This window comes from Rutilus rutilus (assembly GCF_951802725.1).
Source record: "Rutilus rutilus genome assembly, chromosome: 8".
NCBI classification, from domain to species: domain Eukaryota; kingdom Metazoa; phylum Chordata; class Actinopteri; order Cypriniformes; family Leuciscidae; genus Rutilus; species Rutilus rutilus.
In genome coordinates this window covers 28,583,314-28,611,297 of record NC_140222.1, presented here as the reverse complement: position 1 = coordinate 28,611,297, position 27,984 = coordinate 28,583,314, and the positions used below count along the sequence as shown (strand labels likewise).

General features: G+C 38.4%; 1 protein-coding gene across 1 annotated transcript; it reads right to left on the bottom strand.

Moving 5' to 3' along the window:
* Positions 1 to 237: 237 nt before the first annotated feature.
* On the bottom strand, positions 238 to 15,299 carry onecut3a (one cut homeobox 3a). The gene is made up of 2 exons (XM_084416923.1): positions 14,050 to 15,299; positions 238 to 1,858 (listed from the first exon to the last, which is right to left on the bottom strand). The coding sequence occupies exons 1-2, from the start codon at positions 15,107 to 15,109 to the stop codon at positions 1,554 to 1,556; spliced, it is 1,365 nt and encodes a 454-aa protein (XP_084273049.1). The 5' UTR covers positions 15,110 to 15,299; the 3' UTR covers positions 238 to 1,553.
* Positions 15,300 to 27,984: the final 12,685 nt, after the last annotated feature.

The window sequence follows — 27,984 nt, the reverse complement described above, 5'->3', positions numbered from 1 at the left end:
ATTTTGGCAGGGTTTTTCAAGGTTTTACGGCGGAATTTCGGGTGGAATTCTTGTTTTTGTTTTGTGTGCTCTTCAACAGAGCCAAGAGAGAGAAATGTCTCTTTCATGGTCGGTGAAAGTTCCTTCCGTTATGACCTGTGGTAGTTCACATGCAATGCAGAGATGTCCAGCTGCAGTCCTCCGAAGATTGGTTATTCTTTTAGAAAGTCTTTTTTTTTTCCTTTTTATTTAAATTTTCAAATGATCAATGCCTTACGTATACATGGATCACAAGTTTGATAAGAAATAGAAATATTTTGTACCAATTACCCGCTTTAATATTATGAAGAGAAAGTAAGTGGGAAAAATAGGGGATTAGGAGTTAAAGATTTCTGTTTCTGTTATGTTGCTGTATAGATATTTCTACCTTTTCAGTTGGTTTTATCACAGACCAGATGTACTGAATGATTTAAAGCATTAATTATTTTCAGAATTTTTGTTTAAAAAAAAAAAAGATTCTGATTCTTTTTAAAAGATGATTGTTGGTTGCTATGGCACATAATGCCGGTTTAGGTGTGGACTCTGGCTGAGGGTATGTGAACTTTTATATTAAGGCAAACATTATTGGCACTAGATTTTATGTAACTTTTTGGACTGTGTTTACCCCTTGTCCACTTTGCAGGATAAACATAACATTTGATTTGTCAGTAAGATTTCAGTTGTGTGTGAATGTACCATTTTGTAACAAATATTTCCATACGTGTTTAAAATGTGCCTCTCGTTGTGTTTTGGCTGTACCTGTCTTGACCTTTGGCCTATCGTGTATCTATACGGAATGAAAAATATTCTATTCATAGTTGAAATGTCATAGGTCGCAGTTCTTCGAGATCAGAAAGGGTGCACCATTGCTGAAAATGGTCCAGTATTTTGTCTCCGGACTTGAGGAGAGTTCTCAACTGATTCGCTTGTTGCATTACGGACAGTTTGTGAACATGCATTAACCTCAAGTGCAGTGAAACGTCGCAGCCCAGGCAGCCCTCCATTTCCATCTGTGCAAAATAAACCGTATGGAGAGCCGTGCTGGGTGAGCGCGAGAGTCCTTGTTGCGGGAGCTTCACCTTCAGTAGAGGTCGACGTCCTTCGCTTTTCTGTCTGTATCGATTAGTCTCTCAATTCATTAGCTTAGCATATGATCTGAGAGCCTCAGAGAAACAACTGGCCATTAGGGAATTGTGCCGCCATGGGCCTGAGAGTGATGATGCAGGTGGTGGCTTTCTTTGACAACCTCGCTTGAGTAACAAGCCGTCTGTGCTGTGAGCTATGAAAGTGCTCCTCAAATGCACGAAGAGTGCTCACTTTTTTGTGGTTTATGCGAGAATGATGTGGTGCTTTTCCATGTGGAGATGTTTGACTTGATTTAATAACAGTCCCAAAGAAGTAAAAGGTTGCATTTACGTGAAACGTCGCCATTTTTTTTTTGGCAGCAGTGGGATTGATTGGCACGCAAAGGGTGACTATGTGAGGTTGGGATGAAAATCCAGTCTTAGCCACCCAGGGGGGAAAGGGGTTTTGATTTAAGCCTTGGAGAAGGTGGTGGCAGAGGTGCCCGGCTGGCCTGGGCTGGCTACATGACCGTGATGGTGTTCCTCATGCCAGCGATCGACGCAGCGGCGACGCGCGTTCATGAAGAAGTTGCTGACGGTGCTGAGTTCCAGGCCCAGCTGCTGCGAGATGGTCACCTGCATTTCCTTCGAGGGCCGCTTGTTCTCCTTGAAAATGGCGATGAGTGTGCGGCGCTGCAGATCGGTGAAGACCAAGCGCTGCTTCTTGGGTGTCATATTGCGTTCCTTGTGCTGCTCTTGTTCCTTGCGCTTGCAGGCTGTGGGGATCAGGAGGATGAATAAGAAAAGTTCAGGGAAAGGGAAGTAGACAAAGAAAAAAAAAATTCATTAGCCTCATGTTTGCTCTACATACTGAAATGCCCTATTTCAGAGCAAATTCCACAGATGAACAGCTTTGCAGGAAGTCGAAAATGTTCAGACTCTCCTGTTTGGCTGTGGATTAATAGTGATTTAAGACAAATCCATTCTATCTCCCCGGAGGTCAAAAATCATCCCTTTAAAGAGAGCAGACAGAGCAGGCCAGCGGTGAGCACCTCAGCCTGGTCGTTGGAGACACTGCTGTTTGATTCAATATTAATGCAGTTTGGGCTCACAGTAGGAGAGCGAGTGACTGGTATACAAAAGTAGGGGTCTTTGTGTGTGAGAGAAAGATGGAAAGAAAGAAAGAAAGAAAGAAAGAAAGAAAGAAAGAAAGAAAGAAAGAAAGAAAGAAAGAAAGAAAGAAAGAAAGAAAGAAAGAAAAATAGACGCGAGGGGGATATTGACTCATCCCATTTTAGTGTGTATGTGTCTGTTTTTGGAGGTGGGGTCGTCCACAGAGACTTCGGTCTGAACGCCCCTCCAGCAGGTCTGTAGTCTGCGACTTCAAACAGAGGCCACTGGAGGGCACAGACCTAAGAGAGGCAGGGTATTTTCAAACTGCCTTTAACTCACACCACCTTCCTGTATGTTTCTGTCCTGGCAACACAGAGAGAGAGAGATTCTGGCTGCCTACTTGAGGGCAGTAAACATTGCGAGTGTTGTACCAAAGTGGAAACATGAGTACGCCAAGAAATGTTTTAGTTCGTACACACACCTTGCAAGTGCAATTTTTATTGTGTGAAAAGATCCGGTGGCATTTTTAGCAGTTTTGTTTTAACTTGATAGCAATTACGTTATGTATATTTTTAACATTTTTATTTTATATTAGTGCCTGTTAACATATTTTATTATAGTTTTGTTTTCCAATGCACTCACAGACCTTTTGCTTCTCTCAGCATTATTTGTGAATGGATCATTCATTTCTTACCTCAGTCACCTGTAAAAGCAGCAGCTCTTTGCGTCTTACTCGGATTGTATCTATCTTGTGTGCATTTGTGGAGTGACTGGAGCCAAACTGTGGTGCCATGTATCTAATTACACTGAGCTGAGGCCCATTGATCACGTCACCTCTCGCAGTCAAATCTGTTTACTACAGGCGTCTAACTGCCTGGACCGCATCCATCATATTCAGATTCTATATCAGCCACTCTGCGTTTACACACGCGCGCGCGCCCACGCCATTAAATGCATTGTACACTTGGAAGTGTACCGTTTAAATGTCGACGGTACTAACGTGCCTATAATATTTGTTTGCGCATAACATTGCTCCTATCGCATAAAGGTGTCTCGAAGCGCCGAGTCTGGAGTGAATGATGAAGCTATAAAGCCTTTTAAATTGTTATTAGTCGTCTGTGGTGTTCGCCTGAAATAACTACGACGACCTTGGCTTTCAGCTAGATTTACTGGAGCCTTTTGATTTTGAAAGTCATTTGCCTTTTGACAGTGGTTGTCAGTTCTCCAACACACGTTTATATCCCCTCAGAATTTCAACAAACCGAGCAGGCTGTGTTTTGTGTAATAACCCGAGTCAACCAGCAGGTGTCGCTGCCGCTATTCCCTGGTGTAAACGGTTTACAGGCGTAAGATTTTGTAATCAATATTGATCGATCGGTTGGGAAGGGGGCCCTGATTACTGAACCAAGCGCGGCGTAGAAAAGGAAAAAAATCGATAGCTGCAGACTTTAGAGCTACAGTGAGCAGAGTGTGGGACAGAACCACAAATATATTGTACAGAAAAAAAGCCAATGAGTGACAAAGAGTGAATAGAAGCATTCGGAGGGGATTTTTGACACTCGCTTATTAACACGTTTGATGATAAATTTCACAAATTCTAAACAAAACCACACTGTAGGCTTTCTTTCTTTCTTTCTTTCTTTCTTTCTTTCTTTCTTTCTTTCTTTCTTTCTTTCTTTCTTTCTTTCTTTCTTTCTTTCTTTCTTTCTTTCTTTCTTTCTTTCTTTCTTTCAGTAGCCTACTGGGTGATATTTGTGAAAGATTCCTAAAAATCACGTAGGCTAGATGCAACTGGCATAACCTTGTTCTGCTGCTTATGATTATACAACATGATTCGCCTATTTTATTTGAGTTAATTACGCAAAACAACCACAAAAATGGGGTGCGTTCGCGTTTTGAAAGTTTGATTTTTAATGTATTTTAATGCTTTGATCATTCTGTCATGCAAAGAAATGCGTTTAAATATTAAGTTGCTTTGTGCCTTCTCAAGTTAAATGTAAATTAAATGTAACAGGGTTGACCATTTTACAGTATGTAGGCTACTCAAGGCCATGACACTACAATGTGTTCAGAAAGATAATTTAATGCGTTTCTTCAAATACCCATTTTTAAATAATCATTAGTTAACTGTACAATGTGATTTTTTTTTAACTTGAAATTCTCACCCTTTTCGTGAAATGACCCTTAAGATGTTAATGTAGGCTACGCTGAGATATCTAAGATGCTAAAAAAGACTTTTCCACGACTGTGTTCTCTAGCAGTGTGTTTTCTGACTTGCATGCCTTGCAACACAATGATAGCGTGGTTGCCCTGTGGTGTTCAATACCGATCGATACATCCGTAAATAATTCGTTTTTGGAATTCATTTCATTTAATTAATTATAGTTCCATGAAAATTGTTCTGGTAATGAGCCAGAAACTACGGTATGCCTGCCTTGGACCAATGGGGCGCTGAGTCTAAATTCGAAATAATACCAATTTAATAGGCTGGCGCTGCGTGCTGTGCGGTGTGGGGAATGACAAACGAGGACACACTGCAGTATGATTCAGAATAATGACTAAAAAATCACAGCTGCAAGCGTTCAGTTATGTATGGCCTATGATAGCGTTAATTAGTCTCGACGTGGGACATTGGCCAATCGCAGGTACGTCTTTAAATGACTCCGTAGTCACCGCAAATGTCTGCAGAACGCTTCTTCTTTCTTTCTTTTTTTTTTTTCTTTATAAATGAGGCTTAAGCTATTCGATTATGTATATAGGCTACAAATGCGTTTTGCAATGAGGCACTTAGATTAACCATTCCTCAACTTTCTTTGATCTTTTTTATGCTTGTAGGCCTATGGATTGTAATGTTTATGTTTTCAAAAGCATTTTTGAAAACTTTTAGGCCTAAACTTTAGGCTGCACATTCAGTCTAAAATAGACTTATGAGTATTTGACAAAAAAAAAGTCCACAGTTAGAAATATGGGAGCTAGAGATTTTTTTTTTTTTTTTTTTTTTTTGTCTGCTAGAATAGTTTTGTGTTAGTCTAATTGGTCAGCTCTTCTTGTAAACAAGATTGTGCTCAAGGCTCTCTCTAAATACTCGACTAAATTTAGAGTAATGCAATAAGGAAAGATCAGTATGCTAATATTTAGGTAATTTGAAATAACAGCTCAACCTGTTAAAGTCGGCTAGTTATAGCCTATTGACATTATCGCAAATCAAATTTTCTGAGAGCAATCTGTGGAAGTTCCCGTAAACTGGCTTTAATCTTGTTTAAACAAAATTCATGTTTATTCGTGGTTATGTAAATATACAACGTTGTTATGACAGTAGGCCTTCTTATGTTGGTCGACATAACGTACGATACTTATGCGAATGAAAGCGTTCGATTAGCGTTCTGTTGCTATGGAAACCTCTGTGGTGGATTTTTTTTTTTTTTTTTTTTTTTTTTTTTTTTGCGGTTGAAAGCTATCCACCTTTTCCCTAACGAGTTTTAGATGATGTATAGCACTTCCGGTTTGGGTAAGTTAAACTCTAAAAGAATAAAACAGATCATTTCAAATCAAAAGGTTGCACTACAAATAATCTTTATCTGTCAGTTTGACTGAATGAGCTGTACAATTTCCTTCATGTTCTCATGGTCAGACTTCAAGAGAATAACAATGCTTGGTTTTTTATTGTGACGTGGTAGGCCTATGACAAGTTTATCCGTCAAGCTCTTTTCAGTCACTGCATTCTTTCCCTCCTGATTATTTTCTTATTTCGCTGATACAGTATGAAAAAGACAAAACATAGGCCTACTGTGCATTTGTAGTCTGCTCTCTTGATTTAATTGACCATATATCCCATTAATTATTCACTGGAATGCACTAAGAATCTCTTTTTTTTTCTTTTTTTTCCCCAAATCCTTCCAGGTTTGTTTTCCACACAGATGCTTTCATATAAAATTGTCTCCCCTTTTCACTTCTAATCCATATTAGCAGTGTTTGGAATGTTTCTAAAGCAGGTAAATATAATAGGCTACTTACTGTCTGTGACAATGACGTAAATCACTTTGAATCATTATCACTCAATGTTCCAGCTAAAGAACAGACAAACTACAGTGATATGTAATTATCGGCGGTCTGTGGTCGAAATTTGTTAATGCTTTTACAATTTTAAATGCAAACCTTTCGCTGATTGTTTATAGTTTAACAGAAGTTACTCACACAAAACGTCATGGGGCGTAAATGGGAAGCTAAGTCACACCGTGTTACATTCTGGGGCAGCGCCTCCATTTCCCAGAGGATCCAAGAGGGATCGCCCTCTGCTACCGATAGCTAATACCTGCACCTTTTTTGTTTTTCCTTTAAATTAAATATTCACATTCTTCATGCCATCGTTTGCAGGGAAACGAGGCTATTTTAATGCATTACATGATCATTTTAATGTTTTCACTGTAGTTTTGCACAATTCCGTTCACAATGTGAAACGCCGAATGACATCCAGCTCCACCTCTCTGGACGTCATGGGTTGAGCTTGACCTAGTCTAGCTCCACCTCTGTGGATCTAATGGGTGGGGGGATGAAGTTATGGGTAGGGTTAGGGTGTGGTCGGACCTTCACGCTTCAACCATTATGCCCAAATTACATCCAGAGAGGCTCTACCCATGGCTCTGCAGTGAGCAGACTCTCCAGTTTTGTAGTGGCTGTGTGCAAGTTCTGCTAATTCACAAGCCAACAAAATGTCAAAGTTAATCACAAAGGTAATGTTAAACCAAACAAAATATAAAACTTTCAAAAACACTCAGCAATGTGATTACTGTATTGAGTGATAGGCAGTGGTTTTAATCAGTGACAATATTAATAGATTTGCCATCCGGCGTCTTCTCGTCAGAGAGTATTAACTTGTCCAGTTTTCTCCCTGAACAGTGATGCGAGTTACTATGGCAATTCTCGATGCAGCATGAATGACCTACAGAAAATCAAAACGCTGCCTTAAACTCACTAGCAGTGCAATCCTCTTAATATGGTGTCTAAACAAGGCAGTTACCCAAAACTCAACGCGCCGTGACGTCAGCTTCCCATTCTCTAGAGCAGTGGTTCCCAATTCCAGTCCTCGTGACCCACTGCTCTGCACATTTTGTAGGTCTCTCTTATCTGACACACTCAGTTCAGTTCATGGAGTCTCTCCTAATGAGCTGATGATCTGATTCAGGTGTGTTAAATAAGGGAGACATACAAAATGTGCAGAGCAGTGGGTCACGAGGACTGGAATTGGGAACCACTGCTCTAGAGCTTATGTAGCTTCGCCCCTTTTCAGCACTGTATTTGTTGTGTTCTGTCTTCCGGTTTGTATTTCCACAGCATGAAGGTAAGATCTTACGGTTTTGTGAATGAACCGTTTGTTTTAAAGTCTTCCCGGTCTTCTGACATTTGTTATAATGTCTTCAAACATTACAATGCTTACGATAACTTTCGCTAACTCTACAATAAGTACGGTAAATCCACTTCACCAAGTAATTACTCTTCGTCAGCGATGCCACATAAATATTCAGAGCTACCGCAAAAATGGAAGTTCAAACACAAAACTCTAAAGATGGCTGTGCGCCTGTTTCTCTGGCGCATAAGGTCTATATAAGCGTTATAAACTGTAGCAGTATATATTGTCTAAACCAGCAATCTATGTTCAGCGTTTCAGATGGCTTAGATTTCTTATATGTTCAAAGCTTATGATATGAGTTGTTGCCAAAAAATGATCAATTATTGATGTTGCAGAATACAGTGTGTGCCTTTGAAGGTACAGTGAAATGTATGGGGCAAACAATGTACCATTCATCAAAGGCAGTCATTTATGTTTGAAGTATAGGAGTACATTTAGCTTCATAGGCCCATGGCAGGTTCTTGTCTTTGAGGGTTAAACTTAGTTTCATCAGCAGAGGCTAATTGGAGCTATAATAAACAAACTCCAAGGGTTCAGTCCGAGGATTCTTGACTTCACAAAGTATAAATAAATAAATAAATAAATGGTGTCTCCTGTGAAAGCTGGAGGTGTATGCGCGCTTTCTTGGATTTCAAGTGGGAGGATTGAGGGAGTGCAGGGATCGATGACTGGCCGCGCCGCTCAGCCGACCAGTCTGCCTAGGATCGATGCATAGAGTGCGGCTGAGCTGAAATTGGGAGCGGAGTGGCTCCCATAGAGGCCTATCCAACGGTGTTTAAAAAGTCAGTGTGTCATGATATTGCCCTTGTATGAACATGAATTGTTATCATCAGCAACTATTCCGCTGTAGATAAGCAGGGGTGTGTTTTGCATGAGTATGCCTGTGTGCTGTGTAAATATATCTAACATCAGTGCGTGTAAATCAGAATTCATAATGGACAATCTGTTGGGGGTGCCTGGGTTTGGATGAATGTAAACAGCTGATATGTGGGGTTAGTATGCTGTGAAGTGAGGCTTGTTGTCTCTCTAAAACATTACTAATAAGGTTACACCTTTTTCCAGCCGCTCTCTCTATCAGGTGACTAAACAAGCGCGTGACTTTTAAAAGTCTCTCACCTTTTAAACAACTCGCTGGTAGGCTACCTTTAGGACTTATCATGGATTGATTTTATCTTTTTCTCTTATTTGATTTATTGGATGTCTGCCGTTTTTATCAGCGTGACTTGGTGCTAATCGTCTCAAAGGTCGATGTTTTGACAGGGGCTGATTCTGCTGAGTTAGCCTTGGAGGATGGTAGTGGGCGAGGTAAAGGGCCAAACCTGTGGTCTAACTACTGTAAGAGCAAGGTACTTCATTTCTCTTAAGAACTAAGCATTGCTTAGTGTTGACGTGATCCTAACACATGACTATTGTGGTGAGATCAATAATTGAACGGTCTAATAAAACTGTTCAGTCAAACATCCGTTCTATAGGCATATTGACACATTGGAATGGGTTTGGTTGTTAAGACGGCTTGACCTACAATTACAGTGAAGTGAGTTTAAGATGTCTGAATGGTTGAGGGGGCAAACACCCTGCACAAAGTCTTGAAAGAACATTTAAAACCTCTGAAAATACCACAGGATTAATCAATAGGTTTCATTTCTTGTGTGGGCTCAAGCTGTCATTGAACATGTACAACTGCACTCTCTTTAAAAAAAAGATTTCAGTCAAAACCAAAAAGAGGTTTATAGCCTGATGCTAGAATAACATTTTCTAGCTTTTTTCTTTGTACTGTCAATCTGATCTGGAAAACCAATGTAACCTCAAGAACATAATCTTTTAATCTCCAAAGAACCATGTTATTGAAGGGGTATTCTAAGAAGATGGTCCTTTTTTCTGAACCTAAAGGATCATTATTACGTCTTTATTTGTAAGATTTCAAAATGTTGACAAACTAAAACTCAACGGTGTTGGGCCACTAAACATTGTTGGGCTCTGGGTTTCACAGCTTTTACAAGATGGTTTGATTGACTAATTTAGCAGGCTGTGGGCTCAATGTGTCTGTAAATGATGTAACAGCACACCAATAGAGTCACTGCTCGGTTAAATGGCTCTTGATGCCACAAGATGTGTCAGAAACCAGCCAGTCTCTCAGCCTCAGGAGGGTACATGTGGTTTTGAATCTGACCACATTGGCTAGTTTTAATGTTTACATTTTGTTTTGCCAATAAAAGGCTGTGCATCCATTGCAAAATACATATATATATATAAAAAAAATTATCTAAGCATTAAATGCCCATTGGAATTCTATTCTTATAGCCAATATTTGCCATTAGCAATTAGCATGCATTATGGCAAGTTGTAAATGTACAATTTTATCACTCCATTTAAATTATATTGCACGGCCAAGATTTGCACGAGTTCTTTGGATTGATGCAAAGAAGAAGAAGAAAACAAACAAACAGGGACTATAGGAAAAGTAGGCTACATTGTGCATATGGCGGAACTATAGCTTTCAGGTCAGTATAATATATGCTTCAGATATTAGGCAGAAAGTGAAGTATATTTACTACCAAGTGCTTTGTGCCGTGACTCAAACTATTTGGAGGCGTTGTTCTGTAATATCAGCTATGATAAAATTATTAAATCCCCCCTTGGTAAAATTTAGTGGTGACGCAATGCAATTTAACCCTTTGATGCTCTCCTCCTAGGCGGCACGGTCTCTTAGCAATTTGATTTAAAGGTCACTCTCTCCTATCGATCCATTTTGGCGGGCGAGCACAGAGATTGATCATGAAAATCTAAGCTCGCGGAGACAGTACTGCACCCATTATAGAGCAACAATGTTACATCCTATGGTGGCGCGTACATCTGTTACTCTGTCCTTACTTATTTTACAGAACAGGAGTAAGGAGCTGGTTTAGAACTCACCCCCTACATAAGATATGTTGTCTGCCATAATGGCCTTTATAGAATTTAAAAGAAAAGGTTGCAAATACGGTTGTATTGTAATATCATGATGTAAAGCCGAATAAACATCTGTCATATGTGGACATATCAATTGGAACATAGTTGCAATTACACCAACGTCTCTAGCAAAAGCTATGCGCATATTCACGTTGTAAATAAAAACAGTATAAAAACGTAGGCCTATGTATTCTTTCATATATAAGTAGCCTACGTCTCGCGTAAATGTTTCAGCAACGTAACCACAAAATAAGTTTAAAATAAGGTGGAATGCACTAAATTGAAGTAGAGTTCGCGTACGGTGGTTACCATGGCAACAGTTCGCTTCTCGAGCGCATTTCGCTTGGATCAGTGGGCCTGTCGGACAGTATATCACCAAAACAGCAGTAGTTGTGTCATTAGCATTTTATTTTTTTTAGATTTACTATTTACACTATTTTTAGATGTACATATCACTGAAAACGTTTAGCTCGCATTAGAAAACAAATTGGGTACCTCAACAGGACATTAGATGTGAGAAATTTAAACCCCTGAAAGTTTTTTAATTATGTGCACAATTGAGAAACCATAACAGCTTTAAAATTAGAATAATACAGTAGGCCAAGGGGGGAGGAGACGAAAGTGAATTTTCTCCCTATTTAGTTCAACTTAAGCTATTGAAATAGCAAAACTAGCAACTGTAATCGATATATTCACTGCTTGTTATAGCTATAGACCCTAACTATGATGCCAAGACCGTTTTAACCGGACAAACCGTGTGTGGATGCGTGGTCATGTAATTTAATGTAATTTAAGATTATTTTCGAACACTTTTAAATAATCAAATTCAAAAACGGCTGCCATGCACTTGTTTACCAAACAGGTGACCGAATCTTCATTTTTCACTTCTGGCTCTATCAATTATTAAGGTCAGCATCGATCATTTTCTTGGCCTGCCAAAACCCGTCTCCCCTGAAAATGCCTCGATTCGCTAATCCTAAATCAATCGCGTCCATCCTCGTGGGCTGGGAACTGGAGGCGAGACTGGAAGTCATTTTGATGAGGAGGATGGTGATGATGATGATGATGTTGAGTGAAAAGCAAACACTCCACTTAAAAAGTGTTAAAGTGTGTGTGTTTATATAACTTGTACCAATCCTAAATTGATTGATTGCGCTCAGTTCAATGCGAGAGAGCAATTATTATACTATAGTTTAACAGAGATTGTCAAGTGGTTTAAAAAATCAGATGGGCAAGGTGGTGGGTATAATTCTCAAAGGGTTGCTATGCAAGAAATGTATAGGCCTTAAATTACATTTGGTTTAAATATAGACCTATACAAAGGAGACATTTATCTTCCCGTAGTGATGGATCGCGTATAAATACAGATGGACTTTAATATTGTATTATCATTTCCTTATGACTAAGAGAGACTGCATACGATACACAGTAAAATCTACATCCTTCCTCCTAACGAAACAGTAGGTAAATCCAGAGTCCAATGGGGGAGAGTGCTGAGCCGGTATAATTGATAGATGTACTGGCTATCTTTATTGATCGCTGTATTGATTGGGCCAAATACATTGAGATTGAGTGTGGAATACGGCACAGATGCTGAGACGAATTGTTTTCATTGTTAATGCAATCTTTAAATATTGCGCATTGCGTATTTGAGGTTTGCACTTATGTCAGAATTACGTGCGACATATGCCATATGCTGCTTAGATTTGTCATTTTTGTTAAATGTTTGTAAATATTCTCATTGTTTTTTTTTGTTTTTGTTTTTATAGCACGAACTATGCCTACTGTCAAAAAAAAAAAAAAAACGCTTCAGCGCCCCAGAAGAACAATACCAAATGATCCCACAGACACGGGCATTTTCACATTAGCCAAGCAGTGCCACGGCATTGATTTTTGTGACTGTGATGAATTTGGAATAGTAATTTGAATTTATTGATTGATGTAGTGAACGAGTATTCCCAGACTCTGAAACACAACCCCCCAACTTCTACATGCGCGCTGTGCATAATGGCTCGTTTAAATTGCACTTGCTTTTGTTATTTGCATAGCAAAGTAATTCCTCATTGAGCTAAATTTACTATAGATCCGGAACGTACAAGGGCTTTTATTTTATAAAGGGCATTATTCTATTCCAAGAATGCCTGGGTTTTTCAAATTACAGTTTTTCCGCAATAGTCAATAAAATAGACAACAGTGAATTAACAAAGCATATGTTTGTAGAAGTCTATTTCAAATAAATAATTTATACATGTAATATTTAAGTTAAGTATTTCAAGGGTCGCACTTTACAGTGTTCGTGTAATTAATTAAAGCATCATGGATTGTCGTAATATGGACGCATTGTAAAGTGTAGGGCCTGTGAAACTAAAGACTAAAGTTTACCCCAAAGACATTGAGTTACCATACCTTTAAGTTACTACCTGTAGAAGTGGAGAGTTCGTCTGCCGTTTAGGATAACTCCCTTTTAATAGGGTGTGGAAGAAAAAAAAAATCTGATGCCCAATTAGCTTTAACAGCAACGGCACTTAAGAGGACAATTGAATAGCGTCTAAATCTTTATTTACCAGAACAACTTTAAATGCGCAAAGGAACAATTTACATTCCATTAAGTGCTTTTCAACGGGGCATTGACTGGAACTAAAATATGCCACTATATCCTGGTTAATTGAACCCACAACTGAAATACGACGTGAGGCGATAGGTTTTGACGGGTCAGCGGCCTCTATTCCAACCAAACATTATCAAAGGTAATGTTCAGTACACACACTGTTTTTATTTATTTAATTTTATACATTTCCTGTGGGCACATTTTAAGGTCGAGATTACACATTTGTCTACATTGTTTTTAGTTTGAAGTAAAATGAAAAGGGGACATTTATGAAAAGAAATTAAGCTGAGGAACTATTGATGAAAACTAATGCTTGTTAATGTCTTGAAATCATTGGAACCAAATTATTTAGAAATAATTATTTTAAAAAATAAACATCAGTTTTTACTTTCAGTGTTGAGCTGCAATGGTCTTTTCACAAGCCTGAACACCTGCAACAGGCAGCTGATGGAGTGTGTGTACTTGTATGTAATTTACACACACTAATTGATTTCACCTTCATTTAAAAACATTCTAATAATTTTAAATAATTTTTATGTATCTATATTTGCTCAGGTTATTAGAAAATATATTCAATGGAATCATTTTAGATGCCTCTGAAATACTTGTAGTTCATTTAAGGATACACTGCTTTTGTTGAATGTTTTATTCATATCGTCTGTATTTTTATCTTTCTTAATAGGAACAGATGCCTTCAGATGAACCAAGCACAAATAATAAGAACAAAGAAAATTAGGTCCATGCACAATAGGCTATATTGATTACATTATTGAAGATAACGCAAGGAAATAAAGGTAATATATATAGACATAGATTTTGTGTGACTGTTCTGATTTACTTCTTTTTTTTAACTTTTTTTTAACGAGGAAACTTCAGTGACCTTTACTCACCTGCAAGCCTAAGGGCTGACATGCGCTGAAACTCGGGTTCCTGCAGCCACTTCCACATCCGTCTGAACGTCTCCCGACCTGACTTGAGTTTACTCCAGGGTTTGGGATTTCTCAGGAGGTCCGAGAGAGTTCCTTGAGAGCGACACAAGATCCTCTGGGCAAAGATGGCCTGTGGAATGCTGTACCTCTTTAACTCCGCCGTTATTCGCTGAGCCACCTCCTTGGTGTTGATCTCCTCCACCTGTCCTGACCCACCACCCTGTCCGCCGGCTCCTGCTGCCTGCCTATCCCGCTCCGAGAGCACCGACCCGTTCGCCTGAGAGTGCGTGTGACTGTGGTGATGGTGGTGGTGGTGGTTGATGCCGTTGAGAGAAGACATGATGCCTGCCCCATGCCCGCCCAAACCCCGCGCCAGGTGCTCCTCGCCCCGGCCGAGCATCGCAGCATGAGACTCGAAGCCTCCCGTGGAAATCATCTTGTCGTTCCCCAGGTGAGCACTCGGACCGTACGCGCTCAGAGTCTGCTGGGAGTTGTGCAAAGACCCAAGGCCATTGGAAAGAGGCGATAAAGGTTGTCCCATCCCGGACAAGTCTTTGGAGTAGTGGCCGTATAGGTTGCTCATGGACGCGAGGCCCCGGTCATCCCGCATCAGCGTGAAGCTGCCGCTGACATTCCCGGCGGCGAGACGCTGGTGCGCGGGATGGTGATGAGCGTGAGGGTGCGGGTGATGGTGAAATTTCTCTGAGACGTTGGATATGGGAGGCAAATGGTGCTGCAGCGGCGTCAGGGTGGTGTAAGTGCTGCTCAGACTCATGCTCGAATCGCACGACATGGTCATCGCTGGATGGAGAGGACCGGACAGCGAATGGTCCGTGCGATACTCCCCGGCACCGTCCAGTATCGAGGCCATGCTGGACACCATCGCTGACCTGCCGTGCGATGACACCAAGTTCCTATGGGTCGTTGACTGTCGCGCGTGAGGAGAGTTCATCAAGTCCCCCGTTTGATGGGAGTGTGACACGGCGTGCAGATTCCCAATGTTTTCCATTGTAAGTTCCATTGTTGAAAGACACTGTTTTCCCTCTCTCTCTCTCTTTCCTTTCTCTCTCACACTCTCCCTTCCAATAAATTTTAAACGATCTCAAAGCCGCGCGCCATTGATCCCCGATATCTTCAGTGTTAGTCAATCCAGCATTTTACCACGCACATGTACGTACGCCTGGTGTCTAAACGCTTGTATCTATAGCCGTGGCGCGCGTCTTACTACTGACAGTCGAAGCTGACCGAGTGAGAGTGTCTGTCTCGTGACCGCGCAATATATTAAGATGTGTGTGCACGGGCGCGCGCAACCCACAAAATAAAGGTTCTTCGGTGATTCTTAGATTCAGCAAAAAGCCTTTTTCCTTTCCAGAACCAGTTTTTGTTATGAAGGGATCTTGAGTTAATTTTGATGTTTCATTATTCAGGTTGTTCAGCTTATTGGTTTCTGATTTGTTTGAATCACCAGTAAGCCAGTAAGCTATTAGCCTATAGGCTATGTGTTTTCTAAAGAACTAGAGAGTAAAAATATCTTTGTGAAACTTAATCAAGATGCAAAAGCCTTTTAAATGGTGTACACTCACACAGTTTTCAGACTAGGGCTGACGTCATCAATACTGTCTAGAGACACCTAATATAGGTGATTCACTTACTCTCACAATTCGTCCCTCCACTGTCTTTAAGAGACCGAAATCGAGTTTTTTTCCCCACTTATGTGGGATACTTCTGCACACTTTGACACCAGCAGTGTTGTTGCGAATTATTGGGGATTCCTTATGGACATGATTCATCGGTTTCTCCTGATAAAGTTGCTTAACTTGGCGCCAGTGCGCGACATCTTAATGGTTAAATATTAATGGATTTCCCAAACCCCAAGTAGATAAGATAGTCAAATTCCTTTTGAATGACACGAGATCACATGGTTAATCATATCATATTTGTGTTAAACGCTTGAAAGTTTAAAGAAATGTCATTATCAACCAAATGGGCTATTTGCAGTTGTATAAGGCTTTATGTTGTGGCAGAAACTGACGTGATATAATTAACGCCACGCTTTGAACATCAGAAGAAGAAAAAAACACATTAAAAGAGAAAGAAGGTGAGCCAAAAAATCAAAGAAAGGAAAATGACGTAGGCTACACTTCATGTTCACTGTTTTTAGGCACAATAAACATGAAACAATCTAATGTTTCATTAGACAAGGTTGAAGGTAGACTATTTCTCTCTTTTGTATGATGCTCTGTTGCATGGATAATATGCAAATGTGTCACATTCATTTCTTTACTTTGTTGGTCCATTTACATACAGGCCTGCCATTTGCAATTCACTATAGACATGAGCATCTGTCTTTTGACATGACCACTGAATTGTTAGTATAAGCAATGTAGGCCTATTTATAAAAAAATAAAAACTAACGTCTTAGTGAAAAGGTAGCGGTATATAGCCTTTATATTTTAACTTTTTATATTTTCAAAATAATAGTTCACACTGCTAACATTTTATGAAATAAATATGACAATGCATACAGTATTTTCTTCTTCTCTCCAGATGATCACTTCCGGTTCACGCCTATTATTAATGCCTCAGTCGCTGATCAATAAATTGATCATTCAGAATGGGATGGGTAATGAATTTAATATATTTGTTTTCTCTCTCTAAGGGTGAATTCCCATCGTCATTGACTATCATAGGCCCACTCATTTATTTGCAGTCGTTAAAAAATAACGGAAGAAAAACATATATTTAGCCTACCAAAAAAAAAAGACTATTTCTTTTTGGTCGAATTTCCATGGATCTTAATCGCTGGACGAGCCACAAAATAGTCAACAACACAACAAGAAAAATAACGACCTTTAGTTTAAAGCTTAACTTCACCATTTAGCTTCACTGCAAATGTTCAGGATAGGAAATTACAATTTTATTATAATGATGAATAGGACTATGACATTAGGAAAAACATCCTTGTCCGTTGGGATTGCTGTTTCTTTATTGATCCTTGCAATCAGTGTTATTGAAAATAAATTAGGCCGCTCACAAATCTTTGCTGCAGAATTCTATTCACGGTCCTCTCACTATTTCTATTCTCATACTCTCATAAAGTGTGATTGTACGTATAGATCATTTTTAAGTTAAATAACTGTTTGTTATTTGACCATGTGCAACTAAAGCCTTAATTAATTCCAATGTTTATAGTAGTCTGTTATTGTAGAGTATATTAATTGCAAGCATCTAGCCTAAATGAACTAAGCGGTTAGTGATACGATAATGTTATGACTCTTATGAGGCGGCCGTATGCTATAGCTACACGACAAAAAGGGTTCAGATATTTCTGGTTCATATATCTGGACACAACCACAATTGATTATTGCATTGATTTGTTCCTTGCTATTTACAAAATCATGCTCGGCTATGACAGGATAATTGAAAGCGGTTTAATGTAGAGATGCACAACAGCTGATGCGTTTGCTGGTGAGAAGATCGTACAGTTAGTATAGATATATTTATAATGTTACATTTATGACATTGGCACGTTATATTGCAGCCTATACAGTTTTTTTTAAGTTTTTTTTAATATATTTATATATTACAAATAAACAGGTTTTTGCAGAGAAGGTCAATTGTTTAACTGATTAATGATGTAACATACACATGAGTGTGCATACTTTTGATAATTTATATGGTTATTATGATTGAAACTTTTTCTGTGTAAATATATGAATATTTCTTGTATTTTGGAGAGATTTTAGGAAGTGGCCTTTAAATTGTAAAATTGCTTTGACTAAATGCTGCACCAAGAAACACATTCTCCTTTGTTTTGAAATTATATATTTTAATGCTGTTTTTCTAATTGTAATTATTTTTGTGGGCCTGTGTGGGTTGAGAGGTTGTTTCTATTGCATATTTAATCCACCCAACAGAATTTGAATTCTTTAGGGGGTAAAGTTTTGTACTATTCTCTAATATGTTGTTTTGATTCTCTGAATAATGTCTTGGAGCTTATAGTGTAACATTGTACTTGCTGCATACATTATTAGAGAGCAGACCCTGATTTAATTTTCGCTCGAATATTCAAATGAGCTAGACGTACCCTGTGGCTCTCATATGAAATATTAAAGCTGTCGATATCCAAATAGAGACTAGGAAAGCCATAGATACTCAATATTTTATTTTGCATTTCTAAGGGGGTGCAAGTCTACAAACACAATTGCTTAAGAAGTGTGTCCACTGGTTGCATTGTTATGCATTATATTTAATAGCATACAATAGTTATTTACACATTAAATTTAAGATAGAAAATTAGTTGTCCCAGTCGTTATGACAGATGACTGGGATTTCATTTTAAATTTGCAATTAGGCCTTCCAATAATCAATAATCAGTATTTGTCAATATTTGTGTGCAAACCAATTACCCTGAAATATTCAAAGAGCAAAATAAACAGTAAATGAACAATTTATTTTATTTCGCTTAACTTCAAACAAATCCGTTTAAGTTTTCTTGAATAAGTGAACTCAACTTTTTTTTCTGAACTCAAACTCATTTAAAAAAAAATTCTAGTTGTGTTTTCCTTCTTATTTATTATTATATATTTAATAATATAATATATTTTGTCGTTGCATACCTGTCATTCGGATATGCGAAGCTGATGAGTGCTTTATATGGTGTGCTTTAAAGGTCCAGATATTCTTTCTGTGGGTTTGATTTGTTTCTATCACATAGTGTGACAAAGATAGACACAAATATGCTTGACTGCATTAGTGGTATCACTGGCTGATCGATCACACCCTAAAGTAAATTTACTTGAATCGGTTTATTGGCAGAAGTCAAGCAGTCCTGTTGAACTGACCATTGCAGCAGAGTTAGACGAGGCGTTGAAATTTATTTTCTCTTCAGACAATGAAGTCTTCAAGATTTGGCTCTGTAACAACTTCAAATATTCCATCCATGTTTTGATATTATACACTGTAAAACAAAAGTTGCTGCCTTACATTTTTAAGTACAATCAATTCGGATGTTTAAGTCATTTAAAGTCATTAAACTGACTTTTAAAAAAGTTGAAACTTGTATAACTTATATAAAAGTTAAAATTGCTTAACTTATTTTGATGAGTAAACGCAATGTAAAACATAGGTTGTCATAACTTATTGTTCATCTTTTTTTTTATATTAAGCAAACACATCAACGTTATGCTTCAATTAATAGCCTACGTGGTGCGCAAAAAAATATTGGATTGTTTCTGACAAAATATTTGGTTACACGGTCATTTTAACTATAAACAAGTTGTATGGAAAGTCACATTTTCTTAGAAAGTTGTTTGTATTCTTAAAGCGATATTAATAATTTCTGTGCTTCAGAGATTATTGAAACACGTGCAGGCTATTACAGAACACTCGACACACGACATATTCACAAGTTGAACACATCGAATATATATATATTTTTCCAAATAAAAATAGGTTCTACAAAGCAAAGAGGTTTTGGAATTTAATAGTTTTAAATGACTATTGGTAACCCTTTATATTACAGTGTCCTTGTTACACGTTACATAGCCTTAACCACAAACCTTAACCACAAAAACCCTATCGTAGGTACATGTAGTTAATTATTATTACTCAGTATACTTGTAATTGCACTGTATCAAAGACACCATAAAATAATTATTTTTTCTAAATGAACATTAAATACATTCTCCTGTCTGTACAACCGTTTTTGCTTATTAAACTCCAAATCTCTATGGCTATTAAAATAATAAAATAATTCTCAGATTGAGCCCTGCTCTGCAGGTGGAACAGGATTTTCAGTGTATTTAGAGACCTGTGTATTTGACAATGCTGTGCGAAAGAGAGCGTGTGATCTATGGCTCTGGTCGCTGATCGATATATCCGCATTCTGATCGATTGGTATAAAGCTTTTCATCAGAAAATGCTCCATCTTAGCCAAACGCGGAATTTAAAACATTAGAAAATGTAGTTATAGAAAATATTTTGTTAGAAATATGCGTTCTTTAACTGATTTTCTTTTTGTAGTCTAATAATCTAAATAAGTAGGCTAATATTAACTATAGGCGATATAGGCTATTTAATTTTTTTAAATTTTTTTAGACCCATAGGCTACTCACATTATCATATACGGGTTGTTTCATAAATATCAGCGTTAAAAATAATGTTTAGGCCTAATGCTCATCATAAGATAACAATGAATACGTTAAAAGACTTTTACTGTCGTATAAAATTCTAAATACATTACGTCATGTGCGCTTATTTGATAATTTCCATATTGACCGACATATGCTAAAGATATATTTTTTATTTGTCTTTATAGGCTATCGCGTGTTCTTTCCCACTATATGTATCGATATTATTCTGATATGGTATATTTTTTTTCTTTAGGCCTATGTACAGCTGCACATGTGATACACATTTTAAAACTCCCAGAAAGGTATTTGCCTTCTCAGTCGGATAGCCAGCATCATCATTTAAATGATCGATTATATAGCATGTTTCACAGATGTCACATACTTTCCTATTTTATCTGACCTCTAATTTTTTTTCGAAAGACGATGAGGTTTACTTTGCTGTAAGGCTAGAAGTAGCCTATGTAAAACGGGGCAAAAAGGAGATCTTCGCTAATCATGCAACATGTCTCTTTGTGCAGCTGCCTGTTAATATTTATAATAACATTTTATTTCCAGTCATTTCTTAAATCATACCCATTTTTGTTTACTTTTGCCACAGTGAGGTGTGTTGACTTAAAGCTAAGGTGTGTTATCATTTTGCATAAATCCATGAAAGGAGAATCTGTTCTTCATATGAAATGTATCTATTTCACTGAAAGTTTAAATGTCAGCATGTCATAACACCACATGTGTCAGACACCTCAGCTCATTGCTTTTCCCTTCAGTATTTTAGTATCCTAAGTTAACGATAACATCTATCAACATAATAATGCTGAACTGATATTAGTCTATTAGTGATCAGTCATAAGTTCAATTTATTGAAACCGCATTGATAACTGTGATTGGTGATGTTTTAGGTCTATTTAGCGCATTGTTCTTGTAACTTATTGGGTCTCACATTATATTGTCTGAACTGAAGATTTAAAAATATGTTTTTGAAATGTAGGCTATTTTGCAATCTTCTTACACCTGTCTGTGTTAGAAATGTAGGTTAACTTCGGAACTTTTAAAGTTTAAAAAAGCCCAAAACACATTTTAAATCGGTTTATTTTAATTGTCCTAAACCGTATGTGGACAAAAATAGTTTTTGGTCTTAAAAGAATCATATTTAGCATTTATACGGTTATGCAAAATCAACATATAGCCTACTGTATATGTTGCAGAAGGTTTTCATTTATAGTATGTAATAACTCCTGGTAGAGCAGTGAATTTAGAGTCATCAATATCTGTGTACGTGTGTGTATGTGCGGCGCACCTTCAGCTTTCAATACAAGGCTTTAGAGAGGGAGGAGGGGGGAGGGGGGCAGTTCCCAGCCTCCACAGCCGAGAAAGCACCGGTTGCTAGGCGACAAGCGAAGGAGAGATGGATTGAAAAGGCATACTCGATCAATTCCGGTGAGAGTGAGGGGAAAAAAGGAGAGAGTGACCCAGAGAAAGAGAGGGGGAGAATGCTATTGCAGCCAATATCATACTGAAGTCTTTAAGCTCGGTTAAAAAGCATCGTTCTGTAGTAGCTATAGCCATATGTCTCCGTTACTCGCATCTGCCGCCGCTAAAACATTTACCGCCGCCATTTTCTGAGTGACCTCAAAACCGTCCGTCCACCTGCCTCGAATACGTCCCAACTGACGGAGGATTGTTTTTTCTTTTAAATTCTCCAATTCACAGCCCGATTCGACAGATCCAAACAGATGCCCTTTTCCACCCCCCATACGCGCACGCGCTCACCCCGCAGTATGTGTGTTTCTGCTACACAGAGCAGTGTTGAGTGTATCGACTGTGCATCGATCCTTCCACTCACCTCCCTGCAGTCAGCTCTTGTCCTACATAGCAAGGCCTGTCTGATTCCTCCATTAATGGCCCTTATCCAGCGCCAATCTTTATTTAAACTGAAAAGTAGGAATCAGCACCCCCCCTCCCCATACACAAACCCGCTGTTCATTCTCCTTTCTTTCTTTCTTTCTTTCTTTCTTTCTTTCTTTCTTTCTTTCTTTCTTTCGTTATTTAGTTCTTTCTTTCTTTCCTGGCTGTTTTTGATTATCCTACTCTACATGTTGCTCTTGTGGTAACATTGAAATCGCGGTTTGAGTTGAATTTCTGCGCTGGATTCAAATTTGGCTGTGGAAAAGCGATGGGGGATCCTTATCTTCGCCATGCAGAAACAAGCCATAAGCAATAAGACATTGGTTTCTATCTGTGCTGGCACACACAATAGGGATTAATTGATCTCCTAATACCACAGATAAATCAATGTCCTCCACCCCCATCCATTTATTTGGCCAATCAGAGCAGGTGTCATTGGATAAACGGACGTCTTCAGCCAATAGGAGTTGGACTGAGCGTGGATTGACATGATTGGAGTCAATCAAATTGGTATTGGCAAGGGAGCTGTATGGACTTAGCTCCCAAAATAGTCTTTCTCGCCACAAGCTATATCTGCAAAGCAAAAGAAAATCTGTAACCTACTACAACGTGTAGCGAAGTACAACAGTGAAATTGAAAACAAAAGAATGTAAAGTTTATTTACCTGATGCAGCTGCCATATTTGGTGTTACGTGAATGAACCAGGGCTGTATACTTTGGCAGGGCTTTGATACATTTCCTGTGTGTCATCCTTATGTCTTATACGTCAATTTAATAAATTCATAAATATAAATTCCCAGTCTTGCTCTTAGACGTCTTTAATTTCCCTTATTATTTTATGACCCTAGTCTATTTAATATGTTAAGTTTTTTCGCCACTGGAACTTTCTTGGGAATATGGATTTTCAGGATTTTGTTGGGTGAAGGCTTTTCAGCATTTTGTTTTGCGTCTTTTTCACTGACATCGAATTAAATAGGCCGTCAACCCCGGCTAGCGTCTGTACATCTACATATTGTACATAATAAAGCTACGTCCTGCATAATGTCCCACTGACCCTCAGTGTTGACCTGCTGACTCCTTTAAATCCTTTATTTTTTTTCCACAGATTCCCTTCGTTTACCACAGTCATGATTTATCCAAACATATCAAACACTGCTAAAAATATTCCCTTTCTTTCTCGAAATATTGATTTTGCCTGTAGCATTGTCTATGGTCTGTGTGTGTGAGTGAGTCTTTGGATGTGTTTTATGGGGTAAGTAAGGGGGGTGCCAACATTAAAGCAGAAAACGCATTCAAATACTATGTGTTTTCCACTTTTAATAAAACCCTTGAATTGCCAGACACCACACAATCATCTTCATCAACTTTGCTCCTCAACATGTCCTCAATTCCTTGGAGTGATTTGACATGCTTAACTTTTAACAGACCATCCTATTCAAGTACACTATGAATTTTGCAAGTTAGTCATTTGCAAAATGGATGAAAAGCATATAATTTTGCTGCAACAATCGCAGGCTCTTTTGTCGTCGGGGCATAATGGAAATGGAGGGAACTGATCAATAGGTTATTGATTTTCATTGGATGGAGTTGGGGGAATTGAGAGAAAGCGAACAAGGAAGAAAGAGAAAGGCGGTGGGGGCTGACTGTGAAATGCAGGTTTTTGAAATCTTCTGTTTAGAAGATGAATGCTTGTACTGGAAGCAGGTGATCTTGTTTGTCTCCTCACACTTGCCTGTTTTGAAACTGTTCTGGTGCATTGTGGGATTGGCTGACTCACGGGGCATAGTTCGCCTCCTCAAACTATGTTGCCAAAACACATGTAACATGTGAACTTTAATCTGTGTCTGTTGGGTCATTATGTCGAAAGTAAGTTTTCGAAAAAAAGTAAGTTTTGCAAAGAAATCCAAAACTTGGATGTCTGTTTTTTTCTTCGTTCTTCTTTCTGCACCATTAAAGGGACAGTTTACCCAAAAATTAAGATGAATTTATTCACTCTCATGCTGTATGACTTTCTCTCTTCTGTGGAACACAAAAGAAGATATGTGGATAAATTATTATTTTTTTGTCCATATAATAGGGGCTAAGGAGTCCAGTGTTGTTTTGGACCCCACTGACTTTCATTGTACAGACAAAAACAGTCCTTTAACATATCTTCTTTTGTGTTCCACAGAAGAAAGAAAGTCATTCATACAGGTTTTGAACAACATACCTTTCATTTTTGGGTGAATTATCCTTATATTCTTTGAGTCTGACTCATTGTAGGCAATGAGTCCACCTACAACATGAGGGTGAGTATATACCTTTCATTTTTGGGTGAACTATCCTTATATTCTTTGAGTCTGACTCATTGTAAGAAATGAGTCCACCTCACCAATTCACTCCACAAAAACTCTCAGAAAATACTAAATTACAATCATTATCATGCCTTTATCTCCACATTTGAGAGGGAGTTCCAATTGATCCGTCCTTGAGGGCGATTGGCCTGCACTTTGCAGTGTTTGGGGTGCAGGCTATGTTATCTGGGCCGGTATCGTAGGCGGATGTGTGGTGATACGTGTGTATGGCGTGTTAATGCGTGAAGCTGGACTTGCATTGATCCCTGCGCAGGATGTCAAACATTTTAGCGGCGATCTCGTCCTTGTTATTGCTCTCCACCGCCAGGCTGTTAATGCATAAAAATCGTTTGTCCCCATGTTTTCCTCCCCATCTCAATTGGATGCCCAGAGCAACAGAAGAATACCACGTTGTTGTACTCCACGGGCACTCCTCCCCCTCCCTTCTTTCTGTTCTCCTCGTCCCTCATCCTTCCATTTTTGTGTCCATCTATCTTTACGACACCTGGTTTCATCTCCTTAATGTTTCCGGACTTGACAGTCTCCCTGGTCAAAAAGTCTTAATTAAGCCTGCTGTGTGTATTTGCAGTTAGGCAAATTGCAACCTGACAGGGCTAATAAAAACATTTTCGAGAGAGGGAAAGCGAAGGAACCGAGCGAAGGTGTGGAGAACCGTCATCCACACCCCAACAACCCTATCTGTTCCTTCCTCTCTTTATCACTGTCAGCCATTCCCTGCATCCTCGCATTTTCTACATCACAGCCCAGAGGAAGAAGGATTGATAAATATTGCGGGGTCTACTTTTGCAGGTCTTTAATCTCTCTCGCTTTTTGTTTTGGCCTGCAGGACTAATCGATTAGAACATTAAATCAAAAATCCTGGAGATATCTAGATATGAAAGTTTTGTTTGCAAGATTTGGAGCTCAATTGAGCTCAGTTTGAGGACGTATGTTTCTTCAAATAGGCATCTATGATAGCCAGTACAGCATTTGCTGAAGAATCTGCCAAAAGTTGGGGTCCAGCTACTGACCTGGAAGGCCATAGATGTTGACCTCAGCGAAGGCCACGTAATCTCCAGTGATATTTCAAACCTTGATTCCTTGTATGTTTTAAAGGGTTTCAAAGCTTTTCCATTTGTCACAACCTTGAAAAAAACTACACTACAACATTTTTTTTCATCGTTGCAAAATCTGTCACAATTTCTGTCATTTTTATGCAAATATATGATCATTCAGCTTGCTTTTCTTTACTACTATTAGTAGAAAAAAGTACAATGAATTTATTCATGTATTTGTAACAATTGTAAATTAAATTACTTTGCATAAAAAGGCAGCAATAAAATCTTAGTTTAAGTCTATTTTTTACATTTTTTTCAAAATATGTATTTTAAGAAACTGCTAGATGAAGGCATATTATGTCATACGCATGTTGTAAGACGGCTGTAAAGCTGACACACCTTATTGTCCATATGCCCATCACTTATCTGAAGTGTGAGAAATCCATTTCTGTAGTCTCAGGCCTTCCTATGCGAGACCACTGGTCTCCTCGCACCTCTGGTAATAGTGTATGAGATCCATACCTTCAACTGTTATATTGCTTGCTCATGTGAGAGAGTGGACATTGACTGTTACGGTCTCAGCTTTCTAAAGAGTGAGAGAACAAGAACAGGAACCAGAGGTGTCACAGCTTCGTATCGCAACGTCTCAAGAAAAGGACTCTTGTGTGCCTCGACATGTTGTATTGTCATTGTGTTAAATGTGTGTGTGATTGCATGAGCCTCTTTAGTGGAGGACACTGCAGCTAATCAGCCAAGAGGTCCTGTAGGGTGTTAGTCCTAGTGTTAGAGCGTCCTCCTTTCCTCTCCAAGAGTCTTGACATCTCTTAACCTCTGTCAATTGTAATGGTGTCACTAACCACGTTTCTTCCCACAAACAGCTCCTTGAAAACTTGCCTTATGCAGCTGTGCAGGGAGAAGTATTTGAAAATACTGTAAAAATGTAAATAAATGTAGGCTAATACATGTTATGTTAGTATGACGCTCAAATAAAATTCTAAGCGATTGTCCCAAATGAGAAAAGCATTGTGTAATTTTAAAAAGTTATAAAAACGTTATGTTCAGTTAATTTAATTCAATTTATTACAAAAATCTGTTTCCTGAGCTAGTTGACATGTTGAATTTAATGAGCATGCACAAAGAAACAGAATATTCTTGCTGCAGCCTTCAGATGGAGTTTGAAATATTGTAGCCTATTTACTATTTCCGACTTCTGAGCACATTAACGACCAAGCAACATCGTATTTACAAGTTGCGAGAAACTCGTTGAGTTAAGTAAGTGTCAGTGTAAAACATGCAGCAAACTTTCTTTATGCTACATAAATGTTTGGTATAGGCCTATCATGTAGAATTAAGTGATAGAAATCACAATGATGTTAAAAATAATGTAAAATATATTATGACCGAAAACGACCGTAATGTTTTTACGACGTGCCGTGCCATATGTGTCGTAGGAGGACTCTGTCCAGTTTGGAAGCAGAATAATCTCAGGTGCTCTTGAAGGCAGCATCTTTACAGATTCGCTCTTTAGCAAAGACAAAAGAAAGGTGAGTTCGTGTGTGAATTAGGTTACACAAAAGACGTTTAGGGTGATTGAAGGAATTTCTGTGAAAGCTTCCTTTCGCGAAAACAAAATAGTGTTTTGTCCTCCACACAGCACAGCGTCGACCGTCTAACTAAAAACGACTTTATTATAGATTTTAAGTTTAGCCTATTCCTTGTTAGTTACAATAGTTTAAATCTTTAATAAAGACGTTTTTTGTGTGGTTTGTTTCCCATTCCGTAGCCTACCGACCGTACTCTTCGGTATTCAACTGTTTGACTGTTAACGCATTTCTAACTTGTAATTAAAATTTTGTGGTAGGCTAATTGAAACGTTGTTTGGGGAAAGATGTGAATTTTCATGTTAAAAGAAAATATATGTATTCACGTGTAAAAAATTACATTATTTTAAATGATTAAAAATGAACAGAAATTATGATAATCGACAACCACCTAATAATAACACTTGCTAGAGGAACAGTAAACACAGCAGTTTTAATGAGATGGAGAGAATGATGAACAGGAGGAACTAAAGTGATGGTGGTGTCACTAGTGTCTGTAAGTGGGGTCAGGAGCTTAGGGTCAGTGCTGGAAGGTGAAAGGTCACTGCTCCTAAAATACCTTTTAAGAGTCCTTCAGAGATCTTATGTAATAGCTTGACCAGAGGTTGTTAACCTGTATATGAGGAGTGCTTCCTTTGAATATATTTTGACCTATGGTAGGTTAATGAGAATGTGGCAATGTTGGTCAAGTTAGAGCTCTTTCCTTTATGATCAAGTTCAATAGAAAACCACCTTATTTGAACTATTTTCATAAAACATGAAATAGGCTAAATGTAATAATAGCAAGTATAAATAATTGCATAACTGTGCAAAAGGTTCTCAGGCTATTAAACTGTAAAAATGTTTTGTTAATTAACCTATACACATA